Genomic DNA, 26,927 nt, shown 5'->3' with positions numbered 1-26,927 from the left:
GCAGTTGGCACTGGAAGCTTCCTAGTTATCACAACTACTGCTTGCCTCATGTGGTCAGTCCTTGCTTTTGGGAAATAGATGTACCTGCTTCCTTTGCCAATTTGTGAAAAATAGGGGAGGGGTGAGGTCTAGAAAATGAGAAACCCTGGAATTATTCATTATAGCACGATGACTTCATCAGGTTTGGATTAAGTGCCAGGGATACAATATCCTATATTGACATAATTGAGAGTGGGTTTATACAGTGGAGATAGCCTTTCTGCAGGAGACAGACATACTGCTGTTTGCCACATCTAAAAAATCAGAATATCCATGTACCAGTCATGGGAATAGGAGCACATGGTTGTCGGAGTTTTGTTGTTTTTATTTTAGGAGTTTATGAAATAGTGAAATGTTGCTGTGGCAGGATTGGGTAGCCTTTTTGGTGTATTTCTTTTTTTGTTGTTGTTGCTATTCTGACAGGGTGAGAGAGTTCATTCAGCCTCTAAAGTTGGCAAAGCATTTTAAAATTCATAAAATGGCAGGAGCAGTGGAGAGGGGTTGTGCTGCTTATTACTAGCTATGTTGCAGGCAGTTAGGTGGCTGTAACACACAAGCCTGTTCCACACAGCACTAATTCACAATGAATGTGATAAGAGAGTGTTGTGTTTGTGACTGTGTGCAAATAGCATTTTCTCAGGCGGTAGTCCTATGCAGTTTACTTGGGAAGAACCCTCATTGGTCTCAAGGGTACTTACTTCTTACTACACATGTTAGGATTGTAGTGACCAGAAATTGCAGACTGAGTGCTGAGAAAATGAGATATCCCCTTGGCAATCACTGCCTTGAGGAAATACCTATGGAACCCTCTCCACAAACAAGTAACAGCTGCATATTTATTGCACCAAATAACAGTAATTTGGAAATATTCTAGGGAGAATTTATTTTCTTGTCTATTCCTGCTTCAGAAAGGTCAACCTTTTATATGTTTAACTACCAAATACAATTCCTTTTACTATCTGAGGTTAGGGTCTGGATAGTGAAAGTTCTGGATAGGTCGAAATTCATTGGAATGTAGTTCTGGTTAGAATTTGTTCCTCTGCAAAACACGGGCCATCATCTCAGGCAGTTGCTTGGGGCATCAAAGTTTATGGGGGTGATAATTTAGGTGCAATCTGTAAAATGTGGCCCAAGATTTCCTGCAATGTTGCAAGAGATGCTGGGGCAAAGTCCTTTCATTGTGTGCTATACTATGTCAGGTGGCAGAATGTATTGTGTGAACACTCCAGAGAGCTAGCAGTTAAACACAGGAATCATTACTCTTGGCCTTCCAGTTTTCACTGAATCATATTATAAACTAGGGCAATGGACACCTGAACTCCCAATGCCTGAGCTGGGGGTTCTGAGCCTAGTCTTACGCATCACATACTTTGCTGTTGGGATTTTAAGTAGGTGGCTGGAGAGTTGGGGCTGGTGCTATTAACTCTTCTGATCTGCCTCTCTACAGAAAGCTCCATGAGGCCCAGTGACACAGTTTCAGAGTCCAGTCCAGGCTCCACAGCCACACAGTCAGGGGTGCCAACTCAGGTGGTCCAGCAAGTCCAGGCTACTCAGCAGGTATGTAGCTCAACTATAGTTTCTGTGGTTAGTTCAACAGTGGCCACCTTGTAATAAAGCAGATGGGGCCGCTCTCTTAATCAGGACTACTTTGACATTTTAAAAGTGCAGATACCTCTGAATTAGTGGTGTTAGAATAAAAGGTGAGGAGAGCTGTGAATAAAGTTCTTGGATTCCATAAATATAGAATGGGATAAAGTTGGTAAGAGCAGGGGAAGGGTCCTGGAAACCAGAACAAGTGGGTTTGTTTTGTGGATCAGAAAAGTAGGTAATTCTGTGTTTTGTTCTCAGTTATATGGGTTGGAAGAGGGGTGCAAAGTCTTTAGCAAAAGACGGACACGGTCATGTAGGTAGGGTGGGAGGTTTGGAAGTAAGAGCACATATTCTTTTCCTGAAATTGTGTATAAGAAACCAATAGCAAAGGTTCTTCACCCAGCCGGGATCATTATCCCCCTGTGCTAAATGCAAATATCAGTGCTTTGTGGACTTTACAGTGAGCCTTGCTATCTTTGAGGGGGAATGCAGGTGAAACTGGCAGCAGATAAAATGTTTCCTGTGAATTGCCTTTGTTTGCCTTGATCCTTGGCTAGTTTGTTTTTGTTTTGGCAGAGGTTATTGGTCCAAGCTAGTGTGCAGACGAAGCCTGGAACGGTATCACCTCTACAGCTCACAAGTGTACAAGTACCCCAGCAGGTGAGTCTGAACTTTCTCTGTGATTCTGCCACAAGTAATTGGTGCAGTTTTAAAGCACATACCTCTGCCCAGTGGCCTGCCTGCCTGTTGTGTCTGCATCTCAGTAATACAGATGTTGTCCTGAGAATATATTCTAGGTATTGTAGCTTATTGTCATGAGAAATAGGGCACCTGTATGCTACTAATTCAGATAGCTGTAAAGTAGCATAATCTTTGCCAAGGGTGAATTGTTTTATTAGGGTGCTAAGATTTCTTTATTAGACACCTGTAGACCTCTTGCAGAACTACAATTTCCAGTATTTCTGTTGAGGGAATCCTTATTTGATGGTTTTCTCCTTCATTGGAGAAATCTCTCCTTCCTTGGAGGTTTTTAAGCAGAGGTTGAGTGGCCATCTGCCGTGGATGCTTTAATTGAGATTCCTGCATTGCAAGGGAGTGGGCTCCACAACCCTTGTTGTCGCTTCCGTCTCTACAGTTCTATAGTAATCCGAGTCCTAGAATCTGTTAGAATCATAGAGTTGTAGAGTTTGAAGGGACCTCGAGGGACATCTAGTCCAACCCCTGGCAATGCAGGAATCGCATCTCTAGCAACCATGATAGATGGTCATCTAGTCTCTGCTTATTAAAAACCTCCAAGGGAGGAGAGCCTCCCGCCTCCCAAGGGAGTTTGTTCCACTGTCAGACATTAGGGTGAGTGGTTGTTCCTGATAATCCATTTAGCCCCTCCCAGCTCTTAAAAATTATGTACTTTTAGTTGAAACTTCAACCTTGTGGTCATCCCACTAATGATTCTGCATGGGACTCACTCAGGGTGGGATTCACCAAACAAGTCCTGTCAGTGCAAGCCCTGCCTGAGAGCTTCCATTTGTGCAATAGGACTTTTCCTTCCACTTCCCTGCGACCTGGAAGTCCCTGAAACTGGCTCCAGGGTGGTCAGGAGAAGCCCCAGAACAGCGTGGCAGGGGGGGGGGGTATTGGTACATCTTGCTTGCGCTGATGGCAAGATTTACCAAAACATGATGTAAGATTTGTATTGTATGTGTCTTTCAGGGCTATCGGTTCTGTCTTCCTGCACTGAAGTAGGCTGCTTTATGGCAAAAACAATCCTAATGATTTATAAATGAGGTGTTGGATAGTGTGTACTTCTGCTAAGGTCTCAGGGAATCTCCTATCAAAGAGGTGTAGTGGATTGGCTGCATTCATGCTTTGGGACCTGACTTGTTGCAACAGTTGGAGTGTAAAAAAATTGACCCAGGCTGTATCAGCTTGGACCCTGGAAGAGGTTGGGTTAAGCTTTTAAGTGCAGCAGGGCTCATGTACCCTAGTCACCTGTGTTTTGGATGTGTTGGGTGACAATCTGGGTATTTTTGAGCCTGTCCAAAGACTTCATTTGCTTTGCTTTTCTGTATTTGGAAGGATGAGTGTATGATTGTGTGTGTGTAGATATAGATGGGAGAGGGAATACATACATTTTATTTGATGCTTTCTCTGTGTGTTCACCTGAAGCATCTTAAAAATGTGTGGTGGCATTGCATGAGATGATATCTAGGAACAGTCTTTGGTGGAAATACTTTCCACTGCCAAAGAATGACTGTTTCTTTAAAGACAACATCTTGATGTTCACCTTCAGTTTACACGCTTCTCCTAATCTTAAGAAGCTGCTGCCAACTGGCTTTCATTATGTGTGCTAGCTTTGTACATATTTGAATTTGAGTCTAGGTGCCTTCCCTGACAAGGGCATTATTTTTCAACACTTCTTTGTCACTTTTGCATTCTAAACCTTCTGGTATCTTTGCCGTAGTTCACTTGGTTGGTTGGTTAAATCTTTCCAGTGTCATACCAGGCATCATCATCATAATTTTCATCATTTTTAATTTGTATACCTATCTTACAATACTCAAGGCGGTTTACAAGCTGAAGAAACAAAAAATGTACATCTTATAACAATCTAGTGCAATACAAAAATGTGCTAATAAAACATAACTTTAAAATAGGCAACCTCCATCAAAAAAGTAACATTCAACAATCATTAGAATAGTATAAAATAATAATATGAACATATAAAAGTTAAACAGGCAGTAGTAGCAACCTTAATAATCTTGCCCTTTTAGTAAGCCTGTTTATTAACCAGTGAAATCCTGCTAGTGAATTGTATGTTGTGCTTACAATGTCCTTAGAATAATAGAAATGACATATGTGTGCTGTCCTGATCTCATTGGAAGAAGGGCAGGAAACAATTGTAACAAATCAGTATTATATAATGGTAAGATTTACACTTTAAAAAGGTTTTGTTGTGAAGTTTATAATATAAACCTTCAGTGATTTTTCATAAAATATTCCTGTCCCAATCCAGGCATAATGACTAACATTGTTATCAATTATCTATATTTATGGGCATGATATATTTTGGACAAGATATATATAGAATACACATAATTGTGATGCCATAAACTTTCTGCATTCCTCTGTGGCATCACATCTGCACCAGGTCTAGAAGTTCCTGGAGGGTTTAAAGCAGTTTAAGGATATGAGAATCCACTATATTAATTTAAGGAAATAAGAGTTTACATAGTATTCAAGAAGTACAAAAAAGTAGAAATAAAATGTTTTTTAAAAAGTAGTACACTTAACCTATATTTGTCTGGCCAAGGGAATCCTCAGTTCTTGTTTTCAGAGCTTTTAACCCATCTCTAAAGATGCTTACAAGCATATAATATCATCAGACCCATTGGGAGCTCACTTTTGGTCTCAGCAGGAGCCTTTGACATCCTGGTCATCCCCAGGACCTTCTTTGGGGCTCTTGCTGCCTACGAACTACCCCAAAACTCCAAAAACAGCAGCCAATTCGCTGCAATAGCGATCCCGGCTTCCTTTCCCCTTGGTGGCAAACCGGAAGTGGTTGATTGCAGAGCATCCCATTTGAGGAGGCAGTTCCATGTTTTGTTTGATCCTCTCAACAGGCTTTCCTGAATCTCTTTCTTTTTAAAAAAACCTTCTCTTAGCTGGTATGGCTACCTTGACAACTGAGTGAGAAAATGACAGTGCGTACTGCAGGGTGGAGTAGGAAGGTAATTGTCTATGTGAAAGGTAGCTAGTAAAAAATTGCTCATATTATAATTCACCAAGTGTGTGTGTTTGGTCGGTGAGCAGTTCTTTGGTAGCCCACTGGTCAGTAGCTTCTGAACAGTCTTCTGGAGATTCGGTAATTAACCAGCGCTTGCTTCTTTTATGTCATCCTGTTTCAGCGGCTGGTGGTACAGAGTACTTCACAGGCTAGTAAAGGAGGAGCTGTTGCGCTGGCCGTCCATGGTGTGCAGCAGGTCCACTCTTCACCTGAGGTGGGTGGCCAGATGTTTGGAAAGCCTGTTCAGATGTTCCATCCGCCATGAGTCAAAGAAAGCCTAGTTTTGCCTTCACTGTGTTGAATGATGTTGCTCATTTATTTATCTGCCTGATCAGTCCGATACTTCTTTTCTTCATCAGCTACTTCCTGGTTCCTCCACAGTTGATGCCCATTTCCAGTTTCCTCCTAAGCTCCCTTGTGACTATCATATTCTGTGAGACCTGGGAACATCTTCTCATTACCTGGCAATGGGTTCTTATCCAACCTCAGTTGCTCCCAAGCATCCTCTCACACACCACAGAGCTCAGTATGCTCCCTAGCTTACCAGTGAGGTAGGAGCAATGAGGCAAGATGAAAGATTACTAGGACGTGCACATCATAAATCTCAGTGCAAATCTGATCAAAAAGAGATAATTAGTGAGCCCACTTTGTGGTGGCACTGAAAACACAAAATTTCTCTGTCATAGTTGCATCCAGTGGGGCTTTTCCAAGTGATTTGGGAGCCTACTTGAAGTTGGCCCACAAGGTGACATCAGAACCCTTGGAAACCTGCTGTATCAAATTTGTTAGCCACTTTGAGGATTAAGTTGATTGTATCTGCTTTAATGGGGACTCCTCTAGCTTACAGATCAGCTTGTCTAGATGAGCCTTCCTCAGCCTAGTGCCCTGCAGTGTTGCAGACTACAAGCCCCTTCATCTGTGTTAACTGGGACCAATGGTGGTTGTAGTCCAATATATTGGGGGGTGGGGAGGTTGGGGTAGGCTATTCTAGGGCTGTAGGACGAATTTCAGTTACTGTGGCCTAAAGAAATTGACAGATTACTTGAAGGGTTACAGCCCTACCACATGCCTGCTAGGTAACAGTAAAGGATCCCTGGACGGTTAAGTCCAGCCAAACTTGACTGTGTGGTACAGCGCTCATCTCGCTTCAGGCCGAGGGAGGTGGTGTTTGTCTGCAGACAGTTTTCTGGGTGATGTGGCCAGCATGAGTAAACCTCTTCTGGTGCAACAGGACACCATGACGAGTGCCAGAGCGCACAGAAACACTGTTTATTTTCCCGCTGCAGCGGTACCTATTTATCTCCTCATGCTTTTGAACTGCTAGGTGGGTAGAAGCTGGGACAAAGTGGGGGCTCACCCCATCACACAGACTCAAGCTGCCGACCTTACGATCGGCAAGCCAAAGAGGCTCAGTGGTTTAGATCTCAGTGCCACCTGCTCCCTAGAATTGGCCTCCACAGTCACTTACGGACACACTAAAAAGACCATATTCATGGAAGACAATCTTACTTGACTACAAATGATCGCCGAAGAAGAAAACATGCCTGTTCTGCGTCAAGAGTGTGTGTGTGTGTGTGTGTGTGTGTGTTACTGTGCCCAGGCTGTGATCATTTAGCACCCTTATATTCTGTTGTTTCCGTAAAGCATCCTTTGCTTCAATATACAGGTTAGACAATTAATGTCCCAGGAGACTGAGACTGGACTGGTTTCTGTGTGTTGCCATTTTTCAATATCCAGTTTACGTTCATTCTGTCATTTTTGTAGAGACCTACATTCAGTAAACCTTAGAAGACCATTGTTAGAATATAGCACCATATGTAACCTGGGAGGAAATGCAAGTGACTTAGAATATTTGATCTCTGACCTCCATAGGCACCAACTCTATAAAGCTGAGGTGTCTTCAGCCCCCTCCCATGTCTGCTGGGATGGGGCTGAACCCCCTCCCCTCAATCTTGAGGGGGCGAAGGAGGCTGAGCCCCTCCTCACCTGCCTCCTCCCTCCCTCCTACCTTTGTCCACGGGTCTCCACCATCTTGGAGGTCACCCCAGCCGCACAGTTTTGAGAGACACTGCACGGAGCGGTGTGGCCTGGCAGAAAGTTGCCTTGCTTGTGCAGTGTTGGGAGATGCTGCACAGACACTTGGGAAGTCTGCGACAGCTGCACGAAGTCGTGATGTGTGTGACGGGCCCCCCAATGTTGGGCACAACTCAGTGTCCTTCCGCTAACCAACAGACTTAAGCAAAGAATATAGCAGTGTGTGTGGTGTCCCCTCCTGCTTTTTTGTTATAAAAATTGGTAGTGCTGGACAACCTTTCTCTTCCATAAAATGTTCATCAACAGTATAATGACCATGTAGAAGTTTTTCTTAGAAGTAGAGTGTACCATGACTGAGGGAGGGACCCCACCTGATTCCAGGCGGAGACAAAGTAAGCATGAATTCTGAGACAGCAGTACATCATGCAGTTATGCCTTGCTCCTTCATCCATACCCAAAAGTAAAGTCTCCTTCCTTGCCTTTCAGCGCTCCCCTGTCCAGAACAGCAACTCTGCTTCTAAACCGGGACAAGTGCAGCAGCTCCAGGTCCACGGAGTCCAGCAAGTGCCTGTAGCACAAGAGGTGCTGTATCTTTCCCTTGCCAATGTCTTGTGGTCTCTTCCCAGTCATGGTAACGTGATCGGATTTTCGAGTGGCAAAAGCTGCAGCTTGTCAAGGGTTCACACTAGATTTTCAAAGTTCTATCTGTTAACGGTTTCTAAGCACTTTCAAGATCTTTATTGCACTCCATGTAACCTCTGCTTTCAATTATAAGGTAGTGTGAACTTTCCTATAGTTTACCTTCGTTTTGTTGTGGAGGTGTCACACCAAATCTGTGTAACTCTAAACAACTGTCCCTTTCACATTGCTACAAACTGATGTGTTTATGTGATATTTATAAGACTAATATAAAATTAATGGGCCAGAATCAACTAAGGAGTCTCAGTTGTGGAAGCCCACATGAGGACTTCTCCTAGTGCAGTGATGGTCAAACTTGGCCCTCCAGCTGTTTTTGGACTAGAACTCCCATTATCCCTAGCTAAAAGGACCAGTGGCCAGGGATGATGGGAATTGTAGTCCCAAAACAGCTGGAGGGCCAAGTTTGACCATCACTGTCCTATACAACAGGCATCTCTTCCCCACCCCCACCCCACCCAAACTTGGCCTGGAGAGGAGAAGCCTTGGAACAGAAACGCTTGTGCTGACAAGAGTGCTTTGTTGAGTTTCTCCTAATTGTGTTCAGATTCTTTGGAATACCCAAATGAAGTAATATGTTTGTAGGGCCTTTCGTGAAAATAGTATTTTTGTAAGACTTCTGTAAAAAGAAAAATCATTACTTTGTATGTTTCATGTCCTAGGGTTAGGGTTTGGTTCCTGTTGGCCTGTTCTTGTCAGTATGTATTGCAAGCTATCCTTGGGGCAAGGAGGCCTTGTATCACCTCTGCCTTCCAAAGCATTCTGATAAGTTCTGGTTTGTTTCTGCAGAGATCTGTTGTGCAGACAACTCCCAAAGCAGGCACAGTGCAGCAGCTGGCAGTGCAAGGACTCCAGCAGGTTCATGTTACTCAAGAGGTAAGAAAGAGATTTTGACTGTTGCTTTCTGGCTGCCCTACTTTGGTAGCAGCTGTGATCTACCATGGAGGATATTCCTAGATTAGCTGCTCCCCATGACAGCTAGCCAGTGCCAGGGCATTAAAGCTTTTCTGTCCTGAATTCCTCAGTGGTGGGAGGTCTAAATCTTTCCCACCCAGAACTAGCTTTCTGGATATATCCAAACTCCCCCACACCCTTCTTCTTTTGAAGAAGTGGTTAGTATGAGTTGTCCCCAGCCCCATGTTGATCACCATAAATTCTAGACAGTGAAGATGGGGAAGGTTCTCATCCCTGCCAGTTCTTGTTTTGTAAGGAACCTCCTTAGCCACCATTATAGAATGCCTTGGGCTCATTGGGTAAAATGCAGATGAGGCAGGATGAGTGGATCTTCTGGATTGTAATCAAAGTAGCATTAAGGGGAATATTCTATCAGCACAACAGTTTTTCCTTGTGCAACAAAACTTCCACCATCCTCAATCTGTTCTGGAGGCTCCCTGGATGCGAGTGGCATTGGGAAAAGGAGAGGGGAAGTTCCCTTGCACAAGTGGAACTCATTCTGCTTCTCCAATTATTTAATTGAATACTACCCTCTGCCTTAATCCTTCATTCCGGCAGGACATTTCTGGCTTTCTCCACTATCTCTGAGTGCTTCAGTCTCTCTGTTTATTGTTTAGAGTGCAGACAGTGGCCCTTCTAAGAGCAATCAGCAGTCGCAGCAGCAAGAGCAACAAGGAGTGCAGCAAGGTCTCTCCCTAGAGTGCAGCAGCAGCAGCAGCAGCAGCAACAGTGCACCCCAGCTGGCCAGCTGCTGTTTATCTGGCCCAGAGCACAGGCTCCACTACATGCATTCTCTAGATTCTGCCTCGGAGCAGTGGGTGGAGCTGGTCCGCATGCTTCCTCAACCGCTCCTCCTGCCACAACAGAAGGTGGTGATAGAGCAGCTGCCATTCCTCTCCTCTCATCACTCCAGCCCTGACCAGAGAGTCAAGATTCAGAGAGTCCCTCAGGTGCTAGTGTTTGGAACAGCAGCTACAGCACTTAAAGTAGGTCCTGCAGAGGGCACCGATTGAGATCCAAGAATAGCAAGCTCTGTGCATTTCCCTTCCCACAGAGTCAGGTAGCAGAGCTTGCCAGCATTATCCCCTTCTCTATGATTGTGACTCTCCTCTTAATTAGCGGTGGTAGAGCAACCCTCTTTCCTTCCCCACATACTGCCAGAGAAATTGAAATTCTTGGACCTCTTCAGCACTGGATGTGATTTTGATTTCATTTGCGTGAATCAGGTGTAGATATGGAAGTCTTGAGGGATTGGGGTTTATGGGAGACATATGCCACCAGATAAGCATGCTACGTTTTGTGCAGGACTTTCAGTATTTGGGAGCCAGAACAGAGGCTTGCCATAGCTAGCCAGGATCCCAGATAACTGCATCTATGTTTATGAACAAGGTCTGATCTAGGTAAGCTAAATCATGCAGTACCGATTGTATGAGGACTACTTAGCCTCTTTGCCCTAAAACTGTATCAGCTACTGAAACAAAGGCAGCTCGCTGAGCCAAAGTTAGCTGCTGTCTAATGAGTGGAAACTTGAGTTTTCTTCAAATCACCTCATCAGATTGTAAGGCATTAGAACCATCATGGCAAGTAAAAGGCCTCTTGTTTATAAAGGTGTGCTATAATCCATGTATTTCCATAAAACCAATATTGTACCATTGTTGCAAAGGGCCATTTCACACATTACACAGGAGCGAACCCAGGTTTGCCATTGAGCATGCACTCGAGGGCAACTGCAGCCAATCATGGCTGTCCTACAAGTGCATCTGCATAATGCAAAAGTATATTTCTCACACCTGCACTTTACTCTTGTAGATGTACACTTGCAACATTTTAGCTGCACTCTTAACAAAAATGTGCACAGTGACCTTTAGAAGTGATGGAATTGCATGCAGCTCTGCACCTTAGCATTCCAGAAGGGAACGCAAGAGAATCTGTTGGGGGCTCTTGCCTGCCCAGCAAGAGCCCCCAGCACTTCCTTCTCCATATTATACCATTGTGCTGCTTTTGCCAGGATCAGAGTATGTGGACCCTGGGTTCCTGACTTTCCTCACCATGGCTCTGACTTGTGGGGAAATCCTTGGTCCATGGGAATAAGCATTCTAGAGTCCCACCCCCCAAACCCCCTCCCCCCGCATTTAATATCTGCTAGATCAATGCCAGATGCAGGATAGAGGCAAATATAAATCATGAGACAGGTGATGACAGCTGCAAGCAGATTGACAGTAGGTGTGGCAGTTAGGAAGGCAGAGAGGTCGCCTTTTGTCTAGAGCATCCTCTTGGGAGGGATTAGAGAGAGTAGAGCGCAGCAACCTTGGCCCATCCTGTCTCACCTCTTTTCCTTTCCTCTCTTTGTGGGCTTGCTGCGTTCTCAGGTGCAGCAGCTCCAGCAGGTACCTGTGCAGCATGTCTATCCCAACCAGGTGCAGTATGTGGAAGGAGGTGATGCCAGCTACACAGCAAGTACCATGTGAGTACATGCCTGGTGAGAAGGAAGGCTTTATCATACCACTGCTGCCCCAGCATTCAAGCTCACAGTGAGCCGGGCATGGACCCCTGTCAGGTGCAGGTTGCAAGAGACACAGATCTTCACACAGATGCTAATTGATTCTATCCTGTATCTTAAGCCAGAGACGGTCAACCTCCCTGTGCATAGATGGCCAGACAATGATCTAGCAGCTGGAAATGTCTTTCTGGATTGTCAGGCTCTATCACAACATTGGGGCCACCTAGCAATGAGGGGTTAATGGTTATGGAGTACCTGCACCCAGTTGCAGCAAGAACATTACATTCTGGGAACAGGTGGTGCTAAGCCTTGCCAATCGGAAGGTCGGCAGTTCAAGTCTGCACAACGGGGTGAGCTCCCGTTGCTCTGTCCCAGCTCCTACCAAGCTAGCAGTTCGAAAGCATGCCAGCATAAGTAAATAAATAGGTACTACTGTGGCAGAAAGGTAAATGGCATTTCTGTGCTCTCTGGCACTTGTCACAGTGTCCCATTGTACTAGAAGCGGTTTAGTCCTGCTGGCCACATGACCCAGAAAGCTGTCTGTGGACAAACGCCAACTCCCCCGGCCTGAAGTGAGATGAGTGCTGCACCCCATAGTCAAATTTGACGGGACTTAACCATCCAGGGGTCCTTTGCCTTTTACCTTAGAACATTACATACAAATACCAAACACAGATGAAGCACTATGGTGTGGACAATATCTCTTAGACATTTCCCCTTTTTATTATAAATGAAACTATGGGCGCCTGAACTTAGATTTTTCTTTTTTAAAATGAACTGTTTATTATTGTTTTATAAAAAAATAGAAAATGAAAGTTTATATAGTGAACGTTGCTGAAAATCAGGGAAGTTATTCTGAAGTGCTGCCTTGAAGAAGGTTGGTGGATTGGCTGTTGATTGTCCCTGTTTTCTAATGGGGTGGGGAAACCCAAGTGAAATCACTTGGGGGCTGGGTTTGGCCAAGGAGCCATCAGTTGTGCACCCCTGAGCCAAGTCATCTTGATCTAACCAAAATCATGGTAAAGGAGTGGAGATGTACAGCCTTCTCCTTTTTGCTCACTGTAGGGTGGTGTATATGTTTAGCTGCCATTTCTCTATAACAAGTGGTTGTTTTTCTTCACTTGGAAATCGGAGATGGAAACAGCACCTCTTTCTCCTGTTTTCAGACGCTCCAACACTTACCCTTACACGGAAACCCCTCTCTACACTCAGAACACTGGCGCAAACTACTATGAATCGCAAGGCACCCCAACCCAGGTCTCCACCCCAGCAACCTCCCAGACTGTGGCCAGCAGTGGGTCAGTGCCCATGTATGTCTCTGGAGGGCAAATCATAGCCAACCCAAGTGGAGGCAGCAGTGCTGGAGGAGGAGGAGGTGGAAATGGAAATGGTGGAGGCGGTGGCAGCAGCGGTGGCGGCGGTGGAGGAGGCAGTGGCAGCAGCAGCACGGGGACCTACGTGATTCAAGGAGGTTACATGCTGGGAAGTTCAAGCCAGTCGTACTCGCACACCACTCGTGCCTCCCCAGCAACTGTAAGTCTGAGTCTCGCTCTGGATACCTTGCTGTTCATTCAAGGGGACTGGAGCTTCAGCAGCTTGTCCAAGTGCTCTTAGAGCAGAGGTTTTCATGGCTGTGTTCCAGGGAACCTGGGGTTCCTTGGAGACTTCTCAGGGTTCTCAGGCAAGCCTTCCCTGAGATGGCTTGCCTGCCCACAGCTGATCATTCTGTTCAAGGGGCGGCAGCAAGAAAGTACTGGGCCCCTTTTGGGTGCACTTTCAGTCCACACAGAGCAACCTTGAGCCCTAACAGTCAATAGCAGCACCCTGTGCATTCAAAAAAATGTCCCAGCATTCTCTGCAATGCTAGGGGTTCTGTTGTGGACAAGTTGATATGGAAAATGTCCTTTGAAGGTAGCAAGTCTGAAAACCACTGACTTAGAGAATTAAACACTTATGCATGTTCCTCTGTTCAGTGTTCTTTTGCCCTTCCAAGAGGACATTGCTGCAATGGGGTAGAAGAATTATTATTATTATTATTATTATTATTATTATTATTTGATAGGCCTGGGGCTCTTTCTGATGGAATCATTTTATATCTTTTAAAGGTGCATTGAACTTTTGTATTACAGTAGGCATGTGAAAGTATGAAGTAATTCATAGTGCTTTTGAGACTCAAAGGAAAACGATAGCTCTGATCATTCTAGTGAACAATGAACTAGAAGCTGGTTCAATAAAAGATGCTACCCAAGACAGCCCCATCATGAGGGAAAGTAGCATGTTTGGATGTCATTAAAGGCAGCAGAGTGGAACACAAGACAGATTTCACCCAGAGGGCATAATTTACCATCCTCTTGCACAGCTTCAATGTAGATAGACAGAAGTGTTTCATTTCCTAAGTCAGAGGCGGGGAACCTGTGTCCTTCCAAATGTTACTGGACTACACCTCCCATCATCCTGATCATTGGCCATGGTGGCTGAGTGTGATGGGAATTTGAGTCTGTCAACATCTGGAGGGACACAGATTCCCCATCTCTGCCATAAGTATAGCTTGCACAGAGAACTTATTTGTGGTTTTTGTCTCCTGTTAAGAGGGGATGCTCTTGCTTAGATTTTCTGGCCCTTGATGCTTCTTTCCCTACTTCATGGGTCTTGTTCTCTGAGACCAGCCTTCCGAAAGCACGCTTTACCTCATGGTGGATCCAACTGAAGATTGTGAAATGTGCCTGCTTTCTCTTCTGTGTGTCTTTAGACCCATTAGAATTCATTAGTTCTCACAGGAAACAATTCCTTAGTTCTTCATTGGAAACAATGGGAGGAAAAGAAATGGGATTGAGGTACTCCAGCTCTTGGACTGGCCTAATTCAGTCCCAGGTTTGGCATAATTCAGGCCTTTCCCTGGTCATCTCCCAGCATGTCCCCAAACCAGCCCTGACCTGCAAACCCCTTTTGGCCCTACCCTGCCATCTCTGGAGCACCAATGTTGGTAGGGCCAGGGCTGTGAAAGTTGGGGTGAGAAGGGGGAATCTAATGGCAGGTCTCTATACTGCTTCCATAGGATTTCAGTCAAACACCTGTAAAAAGATGTGTGGTTCTTATTTAAAAGAAGGCGCTGTGGGTTAAACCACAGAGCCTAGGGCTTGCCGATCAGAAGGTTGGCAGTTCGAATCCCTGCGACAGGGTGAGCTCCCGTTGCTTGGTCCCTGCTCCTGCCAACCTACCAGTTCAAAAGCATGAAGTGCACGTAGATAAATAGGTACCACTCCAGAGGGAAGGTAAACAGCATTTCTGTGCGCTGCTCTGGTTTGCCAGAAGAGGCTTAGTCATGCTGGCCACATTACCTGGAAGCTGTATGCTGGCTTCCTTGGCCAATAAAGCGAGATGAGCTCCGCAACCCCAGAGTCATCTGCAACTGGACCTAATGGTCAGGGGTCCCTTTACCTAATAATATAAGAGTGTTAGATGTTTGACTTTGGCATCAACACGGCCTTCTCTTGTATAACTTTGGGACCCTGGGAGTGGGAAGAGAACGGACCCTCACATGGCTTATTAAGATGGTGCCCACCTCCAAGGCGTGGGTTGCACCATACGAACCATTCATTGAGAGAGATTGTGACGGTACCTGAACTATTCCCTTCAATAACTGCAAACAAAAGGGCTTGGAAGGCCCGTAACTTGGATTCCTGTTTCTTTGCAGGTCCAGTGGCTGTTGGATAACTATGAGACTGCGGAAGGTGTAAGCCTTCCACGGAGTACCTTGTATTGCCATTACCTCCTGCATTGCCAGGAGCAGAAACTGGAGCCAGTCAATGCAGCTTCCTTTGGCAAGCTCATCCGCTCAGTGTTTATGGGACTTCGCACACGCCGGCTAGGAACCAGGTAAATGAAAAATGACTTTCCCGTGGGCCGCATGGCAGCATCGCAGAATAAAAATGCAAGGTGCCTAAGCTGTCAAGCATCTCTGCATCCCCTGGGAGCTTCAGGAATACAGTTACTGTCCGCACTAAAGCCCACCTTGTTTTCCCATTCACAAACCTCAGATTGAGCAGAGCATGGGGGAAGTGTGGGTGTGCTGTACAGGGTGGGGAGAGGCACATACAAAACCCACCCTTTCTCAGAGCAGATGGAAGGTACCAAATGTCTCCTAAAAGGGAGCTTGTTTCTTAATGCAGAGGCCTAATGCCTGGACTCACACTGATCTGATTTGCGCCATGCCAGTGAAGCTTTGTAATGGCCAAATGGGCAAAATCGTTTTTTTATTATTTACATCTTCCTCCTGGTAACTACCAATAGGACATATGGGGAGGAGAAGTAAGAAAAGTCCCATTGCGCCAGCCGAAGTTCTTGCTTGGGCTTTCACTAGTGGCACTGGTTTGTTGAATTTGGCCTGTTATGTACCTAGGGGTACCTTGATAGCAGCTCTCTGTGTCTGGTGGTGTACCTTTTGTTGTGGCCCAAGGGGTTTGTTTATATGGAGGCTTATGTTTTCTCACTTCACTTTTCTTTCAGAGGGAACTCCAAATACCACTACTACGGGCTACGCATCAAAGCTAACTCCCCGTTGCTGCGGCTCATGGAGGATCAGCAACACTTGGCCATGAGGCAACAGCCCTTTTCTCAGAAGCAAAGGTAGGAGTTAGTGCAGGGGAAGGGCCGTAGTTTAGTAGCAGAGCACATCATTAGCAAACAGAGGGTCTGAGCATTAATTTCTGGTATTTTCAGGTAGGACTGGGAGGAAGTCAGGACTGAAACCCTGGCAGATACAAAATATTATTACAGTTGCAAAGTGTACATATCAGCAAGGCAAACCAAGGACCATATAGCCCAAGTATTATATGAAAGAGTAGAGTGCTGTATGCAGGTCCCCAAAACTGGGGACCCTTGTAGTGCTATTATCCTCTTGGAACTGAGTAACTTCTTTGGTGAGATAGACATTCTTGAAGTTCTCCCCAGTGTGAAAAGTGGCATCAGGACCTTGAAATGTTTTTGAATCTGCTGAAGAAGATTTTTCCATAACAGAATTTGAGGCAGCCCCCTTCTGTCTGTATCCCATGCTCTTGACATAGGCACATACTGTGGGTGTTACTGTGATGTGTTGTGGGCTGACTCTAAGTTGTTCTGTTTTATAGACTCAAACCCATTCAGAAGATGGAGGGCATGACCAATGGAGTGGCTGTCGGGCAGCAGCAAGCCTCGGGGCTGTCTGACATCAGTGCCCAAGTACAACAGTACCAGCAATTCCTGGGTAAGGAGGGCCACTCTTTTGCACATGGCAGAGTGAGGTCTTTGAGATGGAAGCAGAGGACATGCGACACAAGCTTCTAAGTTCAGTTGTTAGGGTCCCATGTTTGATCACCTGGCTCACAGAAGATGGAGATTCTGTGCGCCGTGCCTGATGTGACTTTTTGATACCTTAGACAGTGTCTGTGTGGTAGGAACACCATCTCAGGGCCAAGTATTGCGGAGAACTTCCATGTCCCAGGAAATGCAGTACTGGAATGAGATTTTTTCACTGTATGTGGGAAGTTCTTCGCATGCATTACCACAACCCCTGCACTGAGTCCTCACTACAAGGAATTATTTTTGGGGAACAACGGTTTTGTGTCCATGTTACATTTGAAGCAGGTCTGTGTGGCTTCAGTGTTGGCAGTCTCGCCCTTGTGGCCAAGGATAGAGTAAGCCATGGAAACACAACTCCCCAGTCCCCTGAGAAGCTATAGATCCTGATCCAGATAAACCACCACCTTATCGTTCAAACTTCAGCAGACAGTGTCTAGGTGGGGCTGCTCCCTGGGACCCAGGGTTGGGCTTGGAGGGCTGATGTCTCTCTCCTCCTCACAGATGCCTCTCGCAGCCTGCCTGACTTTGCAGAGATAGACCTACAAGGGAAGTCCCTCCCTGAGGGCATTGGAGCCGAAGATGTGAAGTCTTTCCAGTCGCTCTATCGAGAGCATTGCGAGGTACATCAGGAGAGCACATTGGAAAGGGAAATCTAGGCAGGGGGGAGAGCCTCCGGTTCCTTGCCTGGCCCTGCTCCATACCCGCCTTGAACGTTCTTGCCTGGGTGAAATGTACCCCTGAACTATGGCAATGCCTCTTCCTTGCCTCCAGAGAGGGTGGAGTGATGGGTGTGTTTGCAGGGTAAGCGGGTGGATTGTACAAACAGCTTCTGTGTGACGAGTGTAGCCCACAGTATAAGCTACTTTTGCCTGGGAACTCACTCCCCTTCCACATTTCCTCCCTCTCAACCTGCCCGCTAGGGGCAGGAAAGGTTGCCCATGAGGGACTGCAGCCCTCATGGGCTGAAAAAGGTTCCCCACTCCTGTGCTACAGTCCACTGGATGCAGTTGGAAAGTAGCAGGCTAATGTGCCTCCCAGGCAGGTGTGCATCAAATGGACCACCCTCCGCAGCCCCACATGCTTGCTTGTAGGCCTGGCATTGCTCTGGCTACTTCTAGGCAAAGCCATGTCAGTGGAAGCAGAACCAGGCCAACTTAACGCCTTTTGAATTTCTCTTCTGAGTTGTCTTCCTTTAATTGTTTCATTTTATTAAACATTTCTAGACTGCCTTGCAGGTCAGTTATACTGTGGCCACAGCTTTGCCTGTGCTAAACTCATTACGTGATGCCCCCAATCCAGTAATCTGTGGGTGACTTTTTTGCCATTCAGTTGCCTAAACTTTTGAAAATCTCAGGCATTGTTATTCTCATAACTCGTTTTGGAAGGTGATACACCTGTTGCTCAGGCTGATTGTGTTAACTCAGCCTTGGAGGGGTTTTCATCCCTGGGAGAGTTTCCACAAAATAGTTGTGTGCCTTGTTTTTAGGATCTTAGTTTTTTAAACAGTCAGCTTGAGCTGATTTTTAAAGGTTTTTTTATTTCAACTATTTATATGGGTATATGCTTAACGCTGTATTCTCTAAATGTTATACAGTAAGATTGTGAAAGAAACAATAAAGATAAAATCAGTTAACATGAACGACAACATCAGAAAACTTACTTAAGATTCCTAGTGCAGTAGAAAGGTCTGCCCCAAGCACCAGAAATTCAACAGAGGGGGGCTTGTCTGATCTCAGTTTGGAGGAAGTTCCACATCATTGTGCTAAATGCTAAATGCTTGGATCCTGATATACAAGCTGAATATCGGAGTCATGGGGGACCACTGACTGTGACTCACCTCAAGACCTCTGTGATTGGGCAGGGATATAAGGAGTCAGGTGGTCCTTAACGTATCCTGAGCCCAAGTTGTTAAGCCCTTGTAAATTAAAAGAAGAGTCTCGAACTTCGCCTGGTAGCAAATGGGCAGCCCCTGCAAGTTTTTTATTTGTTTGTTTATTTTTATTCAGAGGAAGCTTTTAAGCACCTAAGCTATGTCCTGGTGAATGGTCTGTTCTAGCTGCAGCCTTTGTACAAGAAGCATCATGGGAATTCAGAAGCATCTTGCCATCTGCATATATTTCTTAAAGATTAATGAATTTATTGTAGCATTCGTTTTTTAGTGCTCGAGCCTGTATGTGTGAAGTTTAGAGTGGACCCACACACATTTCAGATTGGGGGACATCTGTTGTGAGACTGAAGAAACACTTGCTCAAAGTAGGGTTACCATACATGAGTGAACAACTGAAATTAATGTGATTCAGTCACTGGGGGAAAGCAAATCAGGCAGCACACTTTGTAGGCAGGTACTCAATTTGCATGGCACAGATGGAATAATTAGAGTTTTGCTTCAATATGAAATAATTTTTATTGAGTCTGTCTGTGAATTCCATTTGAGCAGCCTTTATGCTCTATCTGCTCTCTGAAATATTCTGCTTGAGTATTAGCAGAGTATTGGCTTTGAATTCAGAAATGACAGAATGTGCTGGACAACTGGGTTGACTCTTTAAAGGCAGCCTATCATCTTGTTGATAGGAACAAATTAATTTAGCAGGGAGGGTCCTGCTGTCCCTGTTCCTTCCTGTCAGGTCTAAAATTAAATCATACAACTACTTCTCCTCCTCAGGCCATTGTTGATGTGATGGTAAACTTGCAATTCACACTGGTGGAGACACTCTGGAAGACTTTTTGGAGGTACAATTTGAACCAGCCCAGTGAAGCCACCCCCATCGATATGTGAGTCTTTGTTTTTTGGCATTTATATAAAAATGAACTACATGCTTTGCAAATTTATGATGCAGAGGCTGTCATTTCTGGACATCTGCAAATGACTTCTGCTGAAAAGTACATGGGGTTGGCTTTTTGCTAAGAAGTGCATCAGACCACTGAACACTAAGGACAGGTTCACTCTACTGTCTCCATGATCCAGGTCTGGGTGCAATTCTCAACTGTTTGAGCAACAAAATCACTTCTGTGTTTCCCCTGCTATATAGCACTTCAGTGCTGTATTGTCTCTGCTCATCCCTTTAAGAAGGATATCACACTTACCACGGGTAGCCAGCCTGCGGCACAGACGCCACTATGCAGCAAGGGCTTGCAGCCTAGAGTCAGTCCAGCACTCAGTGGAGAGTTAGGCATATATGCCTATGGGAGTAGAACAACAGTAAAAAGAACTCTACCAGTTTTGATTTAATCTAGGCATTCCCAGACTTTGCTGAATTGACATTCCATACCTGTATCAGCATCTCCCCAAGTTCCCTGCATCTTCCTCTGCCACCAGTACCCAGATTTTTTTCCCCAGCATCTCTTGGGTATAGTCTGCAGGCTCCTTTAATACAGAATCTGCTTCTGTATCAAAATGAATGGAGCAGTTCACTGCCCTGCAGGTCTGTTGATTCAGGCAGACAGAGGACTTGGGCTGGCATGGCCACATTAGGATATAAAGGCTAAATGTAGGGGTTGTAAATGAGACAGGAGGAAAATAAAACTGATAGGGGGAAGAATAGCAACTTGTTAATGAACTTCTTATAACAGAGGAAATGTGAACCTTTGCAGGGGAACCAAAATAGGAAGTTGTTTTCCCATCTTAACTGCCTAGCATCTTATCTCCACCTTTGCCCCGCAGGCCCTTAAACATCTAGTATCCAAAATCTATTTGCTGTTCCTGGGGAAGGGCTGCTGGCATAGCTGATGGGTCTTGATAATCTGAGTTGTGGCTTGGTGATGGTGCTCTTTAACCAGGTGTCTCTGTTTCATATTTAGTCAAGACGAAGCAGAGAAGCGTCTCCCAAAGAGCTGCTTGGTGACACTGTCCAAGTACGAGCCTGTCCTCAAATGGACGAAGGACTGTGACAACTTGCTGTACCAGGGGCTGGTAGAGGTCCTGATTCCAGAAGTGCTCCGGCCCATTCCGAGTAAGTTCATCCTGCCTAGCTCATATCTGAGGCCTGCAAGAGGCTGTCCCAAGCCTAGGGCCACAGCCAATACCAATGCTGAAATCAGGATGCTTCAGCTGCTGGTGGGGCTCTGCCAGGTGCTCCTGCCTTGCTCCATAGTGGGCTGGGTGATCGGCCTCATGTGCAGGTTTGGGTAGGAAGCCTCTTTGGCCTGAGGTGGAGGCATTTAAGCCACCCCCTGAGTGCCGTGTGGCCCTTGGACTTATTCTCTACTACCCCCATGAACAGAGGACTGTCAACCATCTTGAAACAGGCCATGCTAATGTTACATCCTTCCCCAGGTGCCTTGACGCAAGCAATCCGAAATTTTGCAAAAAGTTTGGAGAGCTGGCTGACGAATGCCATGATGAATATTCCAGAAGAGATGGTCCGCGTTAAGGTGAGCCGGATGTGGGAAGTTGTGGGGTGCCATTGGTCTTGGCTTCCCATTTTTCTGAGACTAGGAGGTCTTAAGGCTGTGCTTTCTGGAGCCTTCGGTCTGTGTTGTGGCAGATCAGTATACAACTTCTAAGTCACATTGGGTGAGGTTTTCTGCCTCTGCACCAGTGACCAGAACTTGATGCCACAGTTGGCTCTTTTCAGCAGTTGGATTCACTCCTCCCCTACCCCGCTTCCTAGTGGGGGTGGCAGCAGAACAAACTCCTAGCTCCTCAGTTTGGGGCAGATGGGAAACATGTGTTACTGTGTTTTGTCTCTCAGGTTGCAGCAGCAAGTGCCTTTGCCCAGACGCTGCGGCGTTACACCTCCCTGAACCACCTTGCCCAGGCTGCCCGGGCTGTTTTACAGAACACTGCCCAAATCAATCAGATGCTGAGTGATCTCAACAGGGTGGATTTTACTAATGTCCAGGTAACAACCTCCACACTTCTGCTACTGTTTTCTTCCTCTCCCATTTTGAATGCAGGAGCTGCAAATTATCTTCCTATTGACTGGTCTCATTTAACCCCATAGCCTTTTTTGGCATTTGGAGTGGTCAAAATAAGAGTTGTGTCAGACACAGGCCTTACAGCTTATTTGCTAGGCCCATCTGCTTCAACATAGGAGTTTCTCATAGTGGCACATATGTGCTGGGAGCCCACAGGTAGGACACAAAAAGAAGGACCCTTCCTATGGATTGTTCCCAGAATTTGGTCCTTGGAGGATAGTTCATTCACGTTTGATGGCTAACGGCTGTTGATGGACCTGTTCTTATTGAATATGTTTAAAAGCCTTCTAGATGTTGCACATCCGCATGAACACAGTGCTGGCGCCCCTTTTTCTTGTGCTCCCAGAAAAAGCAGATTTGGAAGCAGTGTGTGATGAGAAGCAGTGGGGGGGGGCTGCTTCATCCTTAACCCACTTCTTTGCTTCAGATTCTCTCCCCCGCCCCCCACTTAACAGCACATTTGTATTCATATAACTGGAGTAGGGATGGGGTACTTGTGCTTCAGATGCTGCTAAACTACAAAGCCCAGCATCCCTGACCATTGGTCACACTAGCTGGCACTGATGGGAATTGGAGTCCAACAATTCCCTGAACTAGGCATTACTGCAACTTGGCCCTAAGCTAGTGACCACCACATCTTGTGACTGTGAGTTCCAGAAGATAATTATTACTTGTGAAAAAGTATGCTGATTAATTCTAGCAATGAAGGTATCTTTTTAGTTGGGTGCCCAGTGATGACTTAGTGGGACAGTGAAATGATCTGGCTAAAACCGCGATGATTTTAGGTGGGCACAAGTAAGCCAGCTCCCTTGCTGCAAACTGCTCCCCCTCCTGCTCCACTGGTAGATTCTTTGGGCAGTCTGGACTCTGTGGGCTGTCTGGATCTCCTTTTCATCCCATCCACTACATGGGGTTTGCCTTTATAGCCATTGACGGTATTTTGTTGACATTTGAGACTCCATGGTACCCGATTTCCCTAGCCACTTTGATTCTACAGTTCATTTAAGTAGCTTCAGAGTGGGTCATTGGCTTAACCAGTGGGGAAAGAGAAACCCCACTGGAGACGCCTTTCTTCCTCCTCTTGCTGCTCCGCAGGAGCAGGCCTCATGGGTATGTCGGTGCGAGAATCGTGTGGTGGAGCGCCTTGAGCAGGACTTTAAGATGACTCTGCAGCAGCAGAACTCTCTGGAACAGTGGGCCGTGTGGCTGGATGGCGTGGTCAGCCAGGTCCTGAAGCCCTACCATGGCAGCCCCAGCTTCCCCAAAGCCGCCAAACTCTTCCTCCTCAAGTGGTCCTTCTACAGGTAAGTAGAAGGTGAGAAGCAGAGTGTTGGGCTTGGTTCTGGGCTCACACCCAGCTCAGCCATAGACTTTCCCCCTGCTGTTTAGCCATGCCTGTGAAACAGGGCGGTTTACGTGCCTTGTGATGCTGCCTGCAGATGCAGATTTAGGGCCGTGCAACTGGTTCTCCTGTGCTGGGTGCCGAGTCGAGGGGGGGGGGTGCTGCAGGGCGTTGCAACTATGGCGTAGTGCACACACAGAATGGAAGACGGGGGGGGGGGGTTGGCCTCACACAGGGCACTGCAAAGTCCTTCCCAGCTGCCTGCATGGTAACTGCAGCATTGGGTTCCTTCTTTCTCCAGCTCTATGGTGATTCGGGATCTGACCCTGCGGAGCGCGGCCAGTTTTGGCTCCTTCCATCTCATCCGCCTCCTCTATGACGAGTACATGTACTACCTGATAGAGCACCGTGTGGCCCAGGCCAAGGGAGAGACTCCCATTGCTGTCATGGGAGAGGTAGGTGTTATGGGCTTTGGACTTGAGGTTGGAAAATCTTGCTTAAAGAGCTAGAACCATTCTGATTGACATGCCCTTGGCTGGGATGTCAGAATCAAGAATCTTCCCCCCCTGTTGACACCAGGGAGCTTTTGGACATATGAAGCTGCCTTATATTTATTTGTCAAATCATTGATCCATCTTGGTCAATAATGCCTCTCTGGTAGTAATTTTTATGAATCTCTAGTCTCCTCTTCCAACCCAATCTTAAGATTCTGCTAACTGGGCAGATCAGGGATTAAATCTTGGACCTTTTGTATGTGCTCTAGTGCTGAGCTACAGAAATGTTGAAACTGTGTCTCTGTTTGTATGCAGAGCCCAACGTGTTTAGTTTAAGACTGTGGTCCATACACTAGCATGATACACTTTCGCTTGCCCAGTGCTTACCAGTGAGTGAGGAGCCATGCCTAATCCAAGACTTGCCATCCATGTTCCATTAGCTGGTAGATGCTTGTGTGGAGGTCAAGAAATCAGCGAAATGCAAACAAGAAGTCCCCCACCACCACCTCCAATTTTTAGGCCACAGAGAGTTCATTGCCATGTTCTGGAGAGGGGGGTGGGTCTCTGGACTGTTTCCCCCCCTATCCCAGATCTCTGCCTGAGAAAAAGAGCAGGGCCCACCAGCATAGAAGGGCTGTGTGAGGTAGCATTAGGCTACAGGCAGGGTAGTCTATAATGTGGGAAGATCCTTATGTATGTTTTCTTTGTTTCTTTTTAAGTTTGCAAACCTGACGAGCTCCTTGAACCCCTTGGATCCAGATAAAGGTATTGCCCAGCCCCTCGGGAGGCCAAACGCTTAGGCTTTGTCAGTGGTAGGTTAGAGACTTTGGGGCCATTACTCTCCCTCCCACTTACAATGTGTGAAGCAGTAGTGCTCTTCCCATTTGTCAAGTATGAAAGGGAAACTGAAGGAGGGAGGTTACCTGAGGCTATTCACTGAATTCTAGAGCTGAGCCAGCATTGGAGCCCATATTTTGCAGCTCTGAAGCATGTTGGCTGCCTAGACTATAAAGGTAAAGGGACCCCTGACCGTTAGGTCCAGTCGTGGCCGACTCTGGGGTTGCTGCGCTCATCTCGCTTTACTGGCTGAGGGAGCAGGCGTACAGCTTCCGGGTCATGTGGCCAGCATGACTAAGCCACTTCTGGCAAACCAGAGTAGCGCATGGAAACGCCGTTTACCTTCCCGCCGGAGCGGTACCTATTTATCTACTTGCACTTCGTGCTTTCGAACTGCTATTTTTTTTATAAAAAAAAACTCCTTCTGTAAGTCCTCATTTCAGACCTGGCAAGAACATTCTTCTAGGTGAGGAAGAAGAGGGAGGCAAAAGGAGAAAAGTGGGTGGCAGAAGATGCAGCTTCATCCACTTTTGGTGCTGGCCTCAGCAGCATATGCTTGACAGATTAGCCCTGAGGGAAGGTGATCCTCAAACAGAAAAAACGTGTAAGAGAGAGAGGGGAAGAAAGGAAGGAAGGGGATGCTCAGTCGGGAAGGGACTCGTTGTGTTACAAGCTGCCCCTGGAGCTGTGAAGAGTGCATTTACATCATCACCTGTTCATTTAATGCCAGTTGCTAGCAAAATACCAGCTGCAGGGAATCACCAGTAGAGAGAGTGTTGTACTAAGGTCCCATTTGCAGTCTTCCCACAGGCAGTACAATACTCTCCCCTGTCCCCAAGTTCTTTGGCCTGAGGAAGAAGACTTGGGCAAAGGAAGGAATCAGTGGTAGCAACAGACACTTTAATATAAGTATTTAAGACGTATTACATTTGCTGGATAAGACTGAAGGTCTAATCCAGCATTATATCTTGAATGGAGCCTTCCAGGTGCCTCTCGGAAACTCTTATAAAAGGCAAGTAGGTGATGGGCCTTAACTGTTGGTAGGTGATATTTATATTAATATTATACCTCTGAGCATGGGGGCTCTATTTAGATCTCATGGCTAATACCTGGATTTTACTTAGGCTTCCAAGTTGACTAGATAGCTGATCTGTCTATTTCCCTGTTGTTCTTTGTCAGCTGGACTTGAGGGGGTACCCAGGCTGTGGTTTGAAAAAGACATCTCCGAGGATTGAGGAGGCAAAAATAGGCTGGTTCTTGCATTGTATCGGTCCTCAGGTTCTTTCAATCAGGCTGCAAGTCTCAGGATTTCTGTAACCATCTCTCTTTCTAAATCAGATGAGGAAGAGGAAGAGGAGGACGAGAGTGATGAAGAAATGCCCCAAGAATTATCTCTCAGCTCCAACGAGTCCAGCAGCTTAACAGCAGAGTCTATGGAGCCACCTTCGAAGCTGGCACGGACAGACTCCCGGGGCATCTTTGTACAAGCGCTGCCCTCCAGTTAAAAAGCAGCACAGGAGGGACTGACTGCCAAGTGGCCGGCAGGAGGCCAGGATGCACCTTGCGCTGCGTTGCGCTGCCCTGCGATAAAGATGAGCTGTTCCCTATCTCCAAGTGGTATGCAACGCGCTTTCATTTCACACCTCTCCGTCTCACCTGTAGCCCAGTGTAGCCCAAGCAAGCCTCCAGTTAGGAGCACTCACCCCAACAGCCTTCCCAGCCCCTAGCAGCACCGATGGGGCTGGTTTGGGCGACTTGGGCTGGTTTCTGCCTCATTCCAGCTGCTGCTCTGATAACCTGGGTTCCCTGGAAGTTGGCTTAGCCCTTCTGCCCCATGCCCCTCATCCATGGCTGCTTTCCACTGTCAGTTGGAGGGGGTGCTTGCCCAGGCACAAGTCCCAGCCCCCACGGTCTCCGCTCCCAGAGCAGTGAGTGCTATTCAGTTATTAAAGTGGGGTAGGTTCACCTGGGGTCTAGCCATTACTGTCTTTTGGCAAGGACTAGGCTCTGCACAGTATCTAGTAACCCTACGTTTCTTTATATGGGTAGCCAGATGCGTCACAGAGATGGCTGCCTGGGAAGTGGCACTCCAGCTGCTTCCTCAGATCAGGCTGAATGTCACTAGATGATGGGGAACTTTTCCTGTGTCTGCCTGGGAGTTTCTGTTGTTCCTGGGCATCTGCCTTAGTTTTGTACTTCTGGAGGCTGTTGGGCTCATGGTTTGAGCATCAAGGAACTTGAGGAGTGGTCAGTGCCTGTTTTGGGGTGAGGTGCTGTGCTGTATTCATCCCATAGCTTCAACATGGATCCTGGGTTACTCTTTCCTGTGTTCTATGACAGTGGCTAAATGCAACAATGGGTTTTCTCAAGTGTGGTGTGTGCTACTGGACTTTGGACTGCCTC

The 26,927-nt window shown here is 46.4% G+C and overlaps 1 protein-coding gene across 4 annotated transcripts in view; it reads left to right on the top strand.

Moving 5' to 3' along the window:
- The window catches only part of RFX1 (regulatory factor X1), a 45,907-nt gene extending 19,769 nt beyond the window's left edge, over positions 1-26,138 (top strand). For 2 of the 4 annotated variants that reach the window (XM_081893871.1, XM_081893873.1), the window contains 20 exons: positions 1,487-1,596; positions 2,206-2,289; positions 5,535-5,627; positions 7,934-8,029; positions 8,933-9,019; positions 9,715-10,083; positions 11,467-11,561; positions 12,764-13,130; positions 15,292-15,473; positions 16,104-16,223; positions 16,724-16,839; positions 17,436-17,554; positions 19,597-19,706; positions 20,733-20,884; positions 21,208-21,305; positions 21,626-21,775; positions 22,947-23,155; positions 23,495-23,648; positions 24,407-24,452; positions 25,863-26,138. In XM_081893871.1, the coding sequence (XP_081749997.1) occupies positions 1,487-1,596; positions 2,206-2,289; positions 5,535-5,627; positions 7,934-8,029; positions 8,933-9,019; positions 9,715-10,083; positions 11,467-11,561; positions 12,764-13,130; positions 15,292-15,473; positions 16,104-16,223; positions 16,724-16,839; positions 17,436-17,554; positions 19,597-19,706; positions 20,733-20,884; positions 21,208-21,305; positions 21,626-21,775; positions 22,947-23,155; positions 23,495-23,648; positions 24,407-24,452; positions 25,863-26,029 (2,924 nt within the window). In that variant the 3' untranslated portion in view covers positions 26,030-26,138. The remainder of the gene's footprint in view (positions 1-1,486; positions 1,597-2,205; positions 2,290-5,534; positions 5,628-7,933; positions 8,030-8,932; positions 9,020-9,714; positions 10,084-11,466; positions 11,562-12,763; positions 13,131-15,291; positions 15,474-16,103; positions 16,224-16,723; positions 16,840-17,435; positions 17,555-19,596; positions 19,707-20,732; positions 20,885-21,207; positions 21,306-21,625; positions 21,776-22,946; positions 23,156-23,494; positions 23,649-24,406; positions 24,453-25,862) is intronic. The other 2 variants (XM_081893872.1, XM_081893874.1) reach the window with 2 other exon arrangements.
- Positions 26,139-26,927: the final 789 nt, after the last annotated feature.

This window comes from Podarcis melisellensis (assembly GCF_964234715.1).
Source record: "Podarcis melisellensis genome assembly, chromosome: 17".
NCBI lineage: Eukaryota > Metazoa > Chordata > Lepidosauria > Squamata > Lacertidae > Podarcis > Podarcis melisellensis.
Note: the sequence above shows the minus strand (reverse complement) of the source record. Positions and strands in the feature narration are given on the sequence as shown.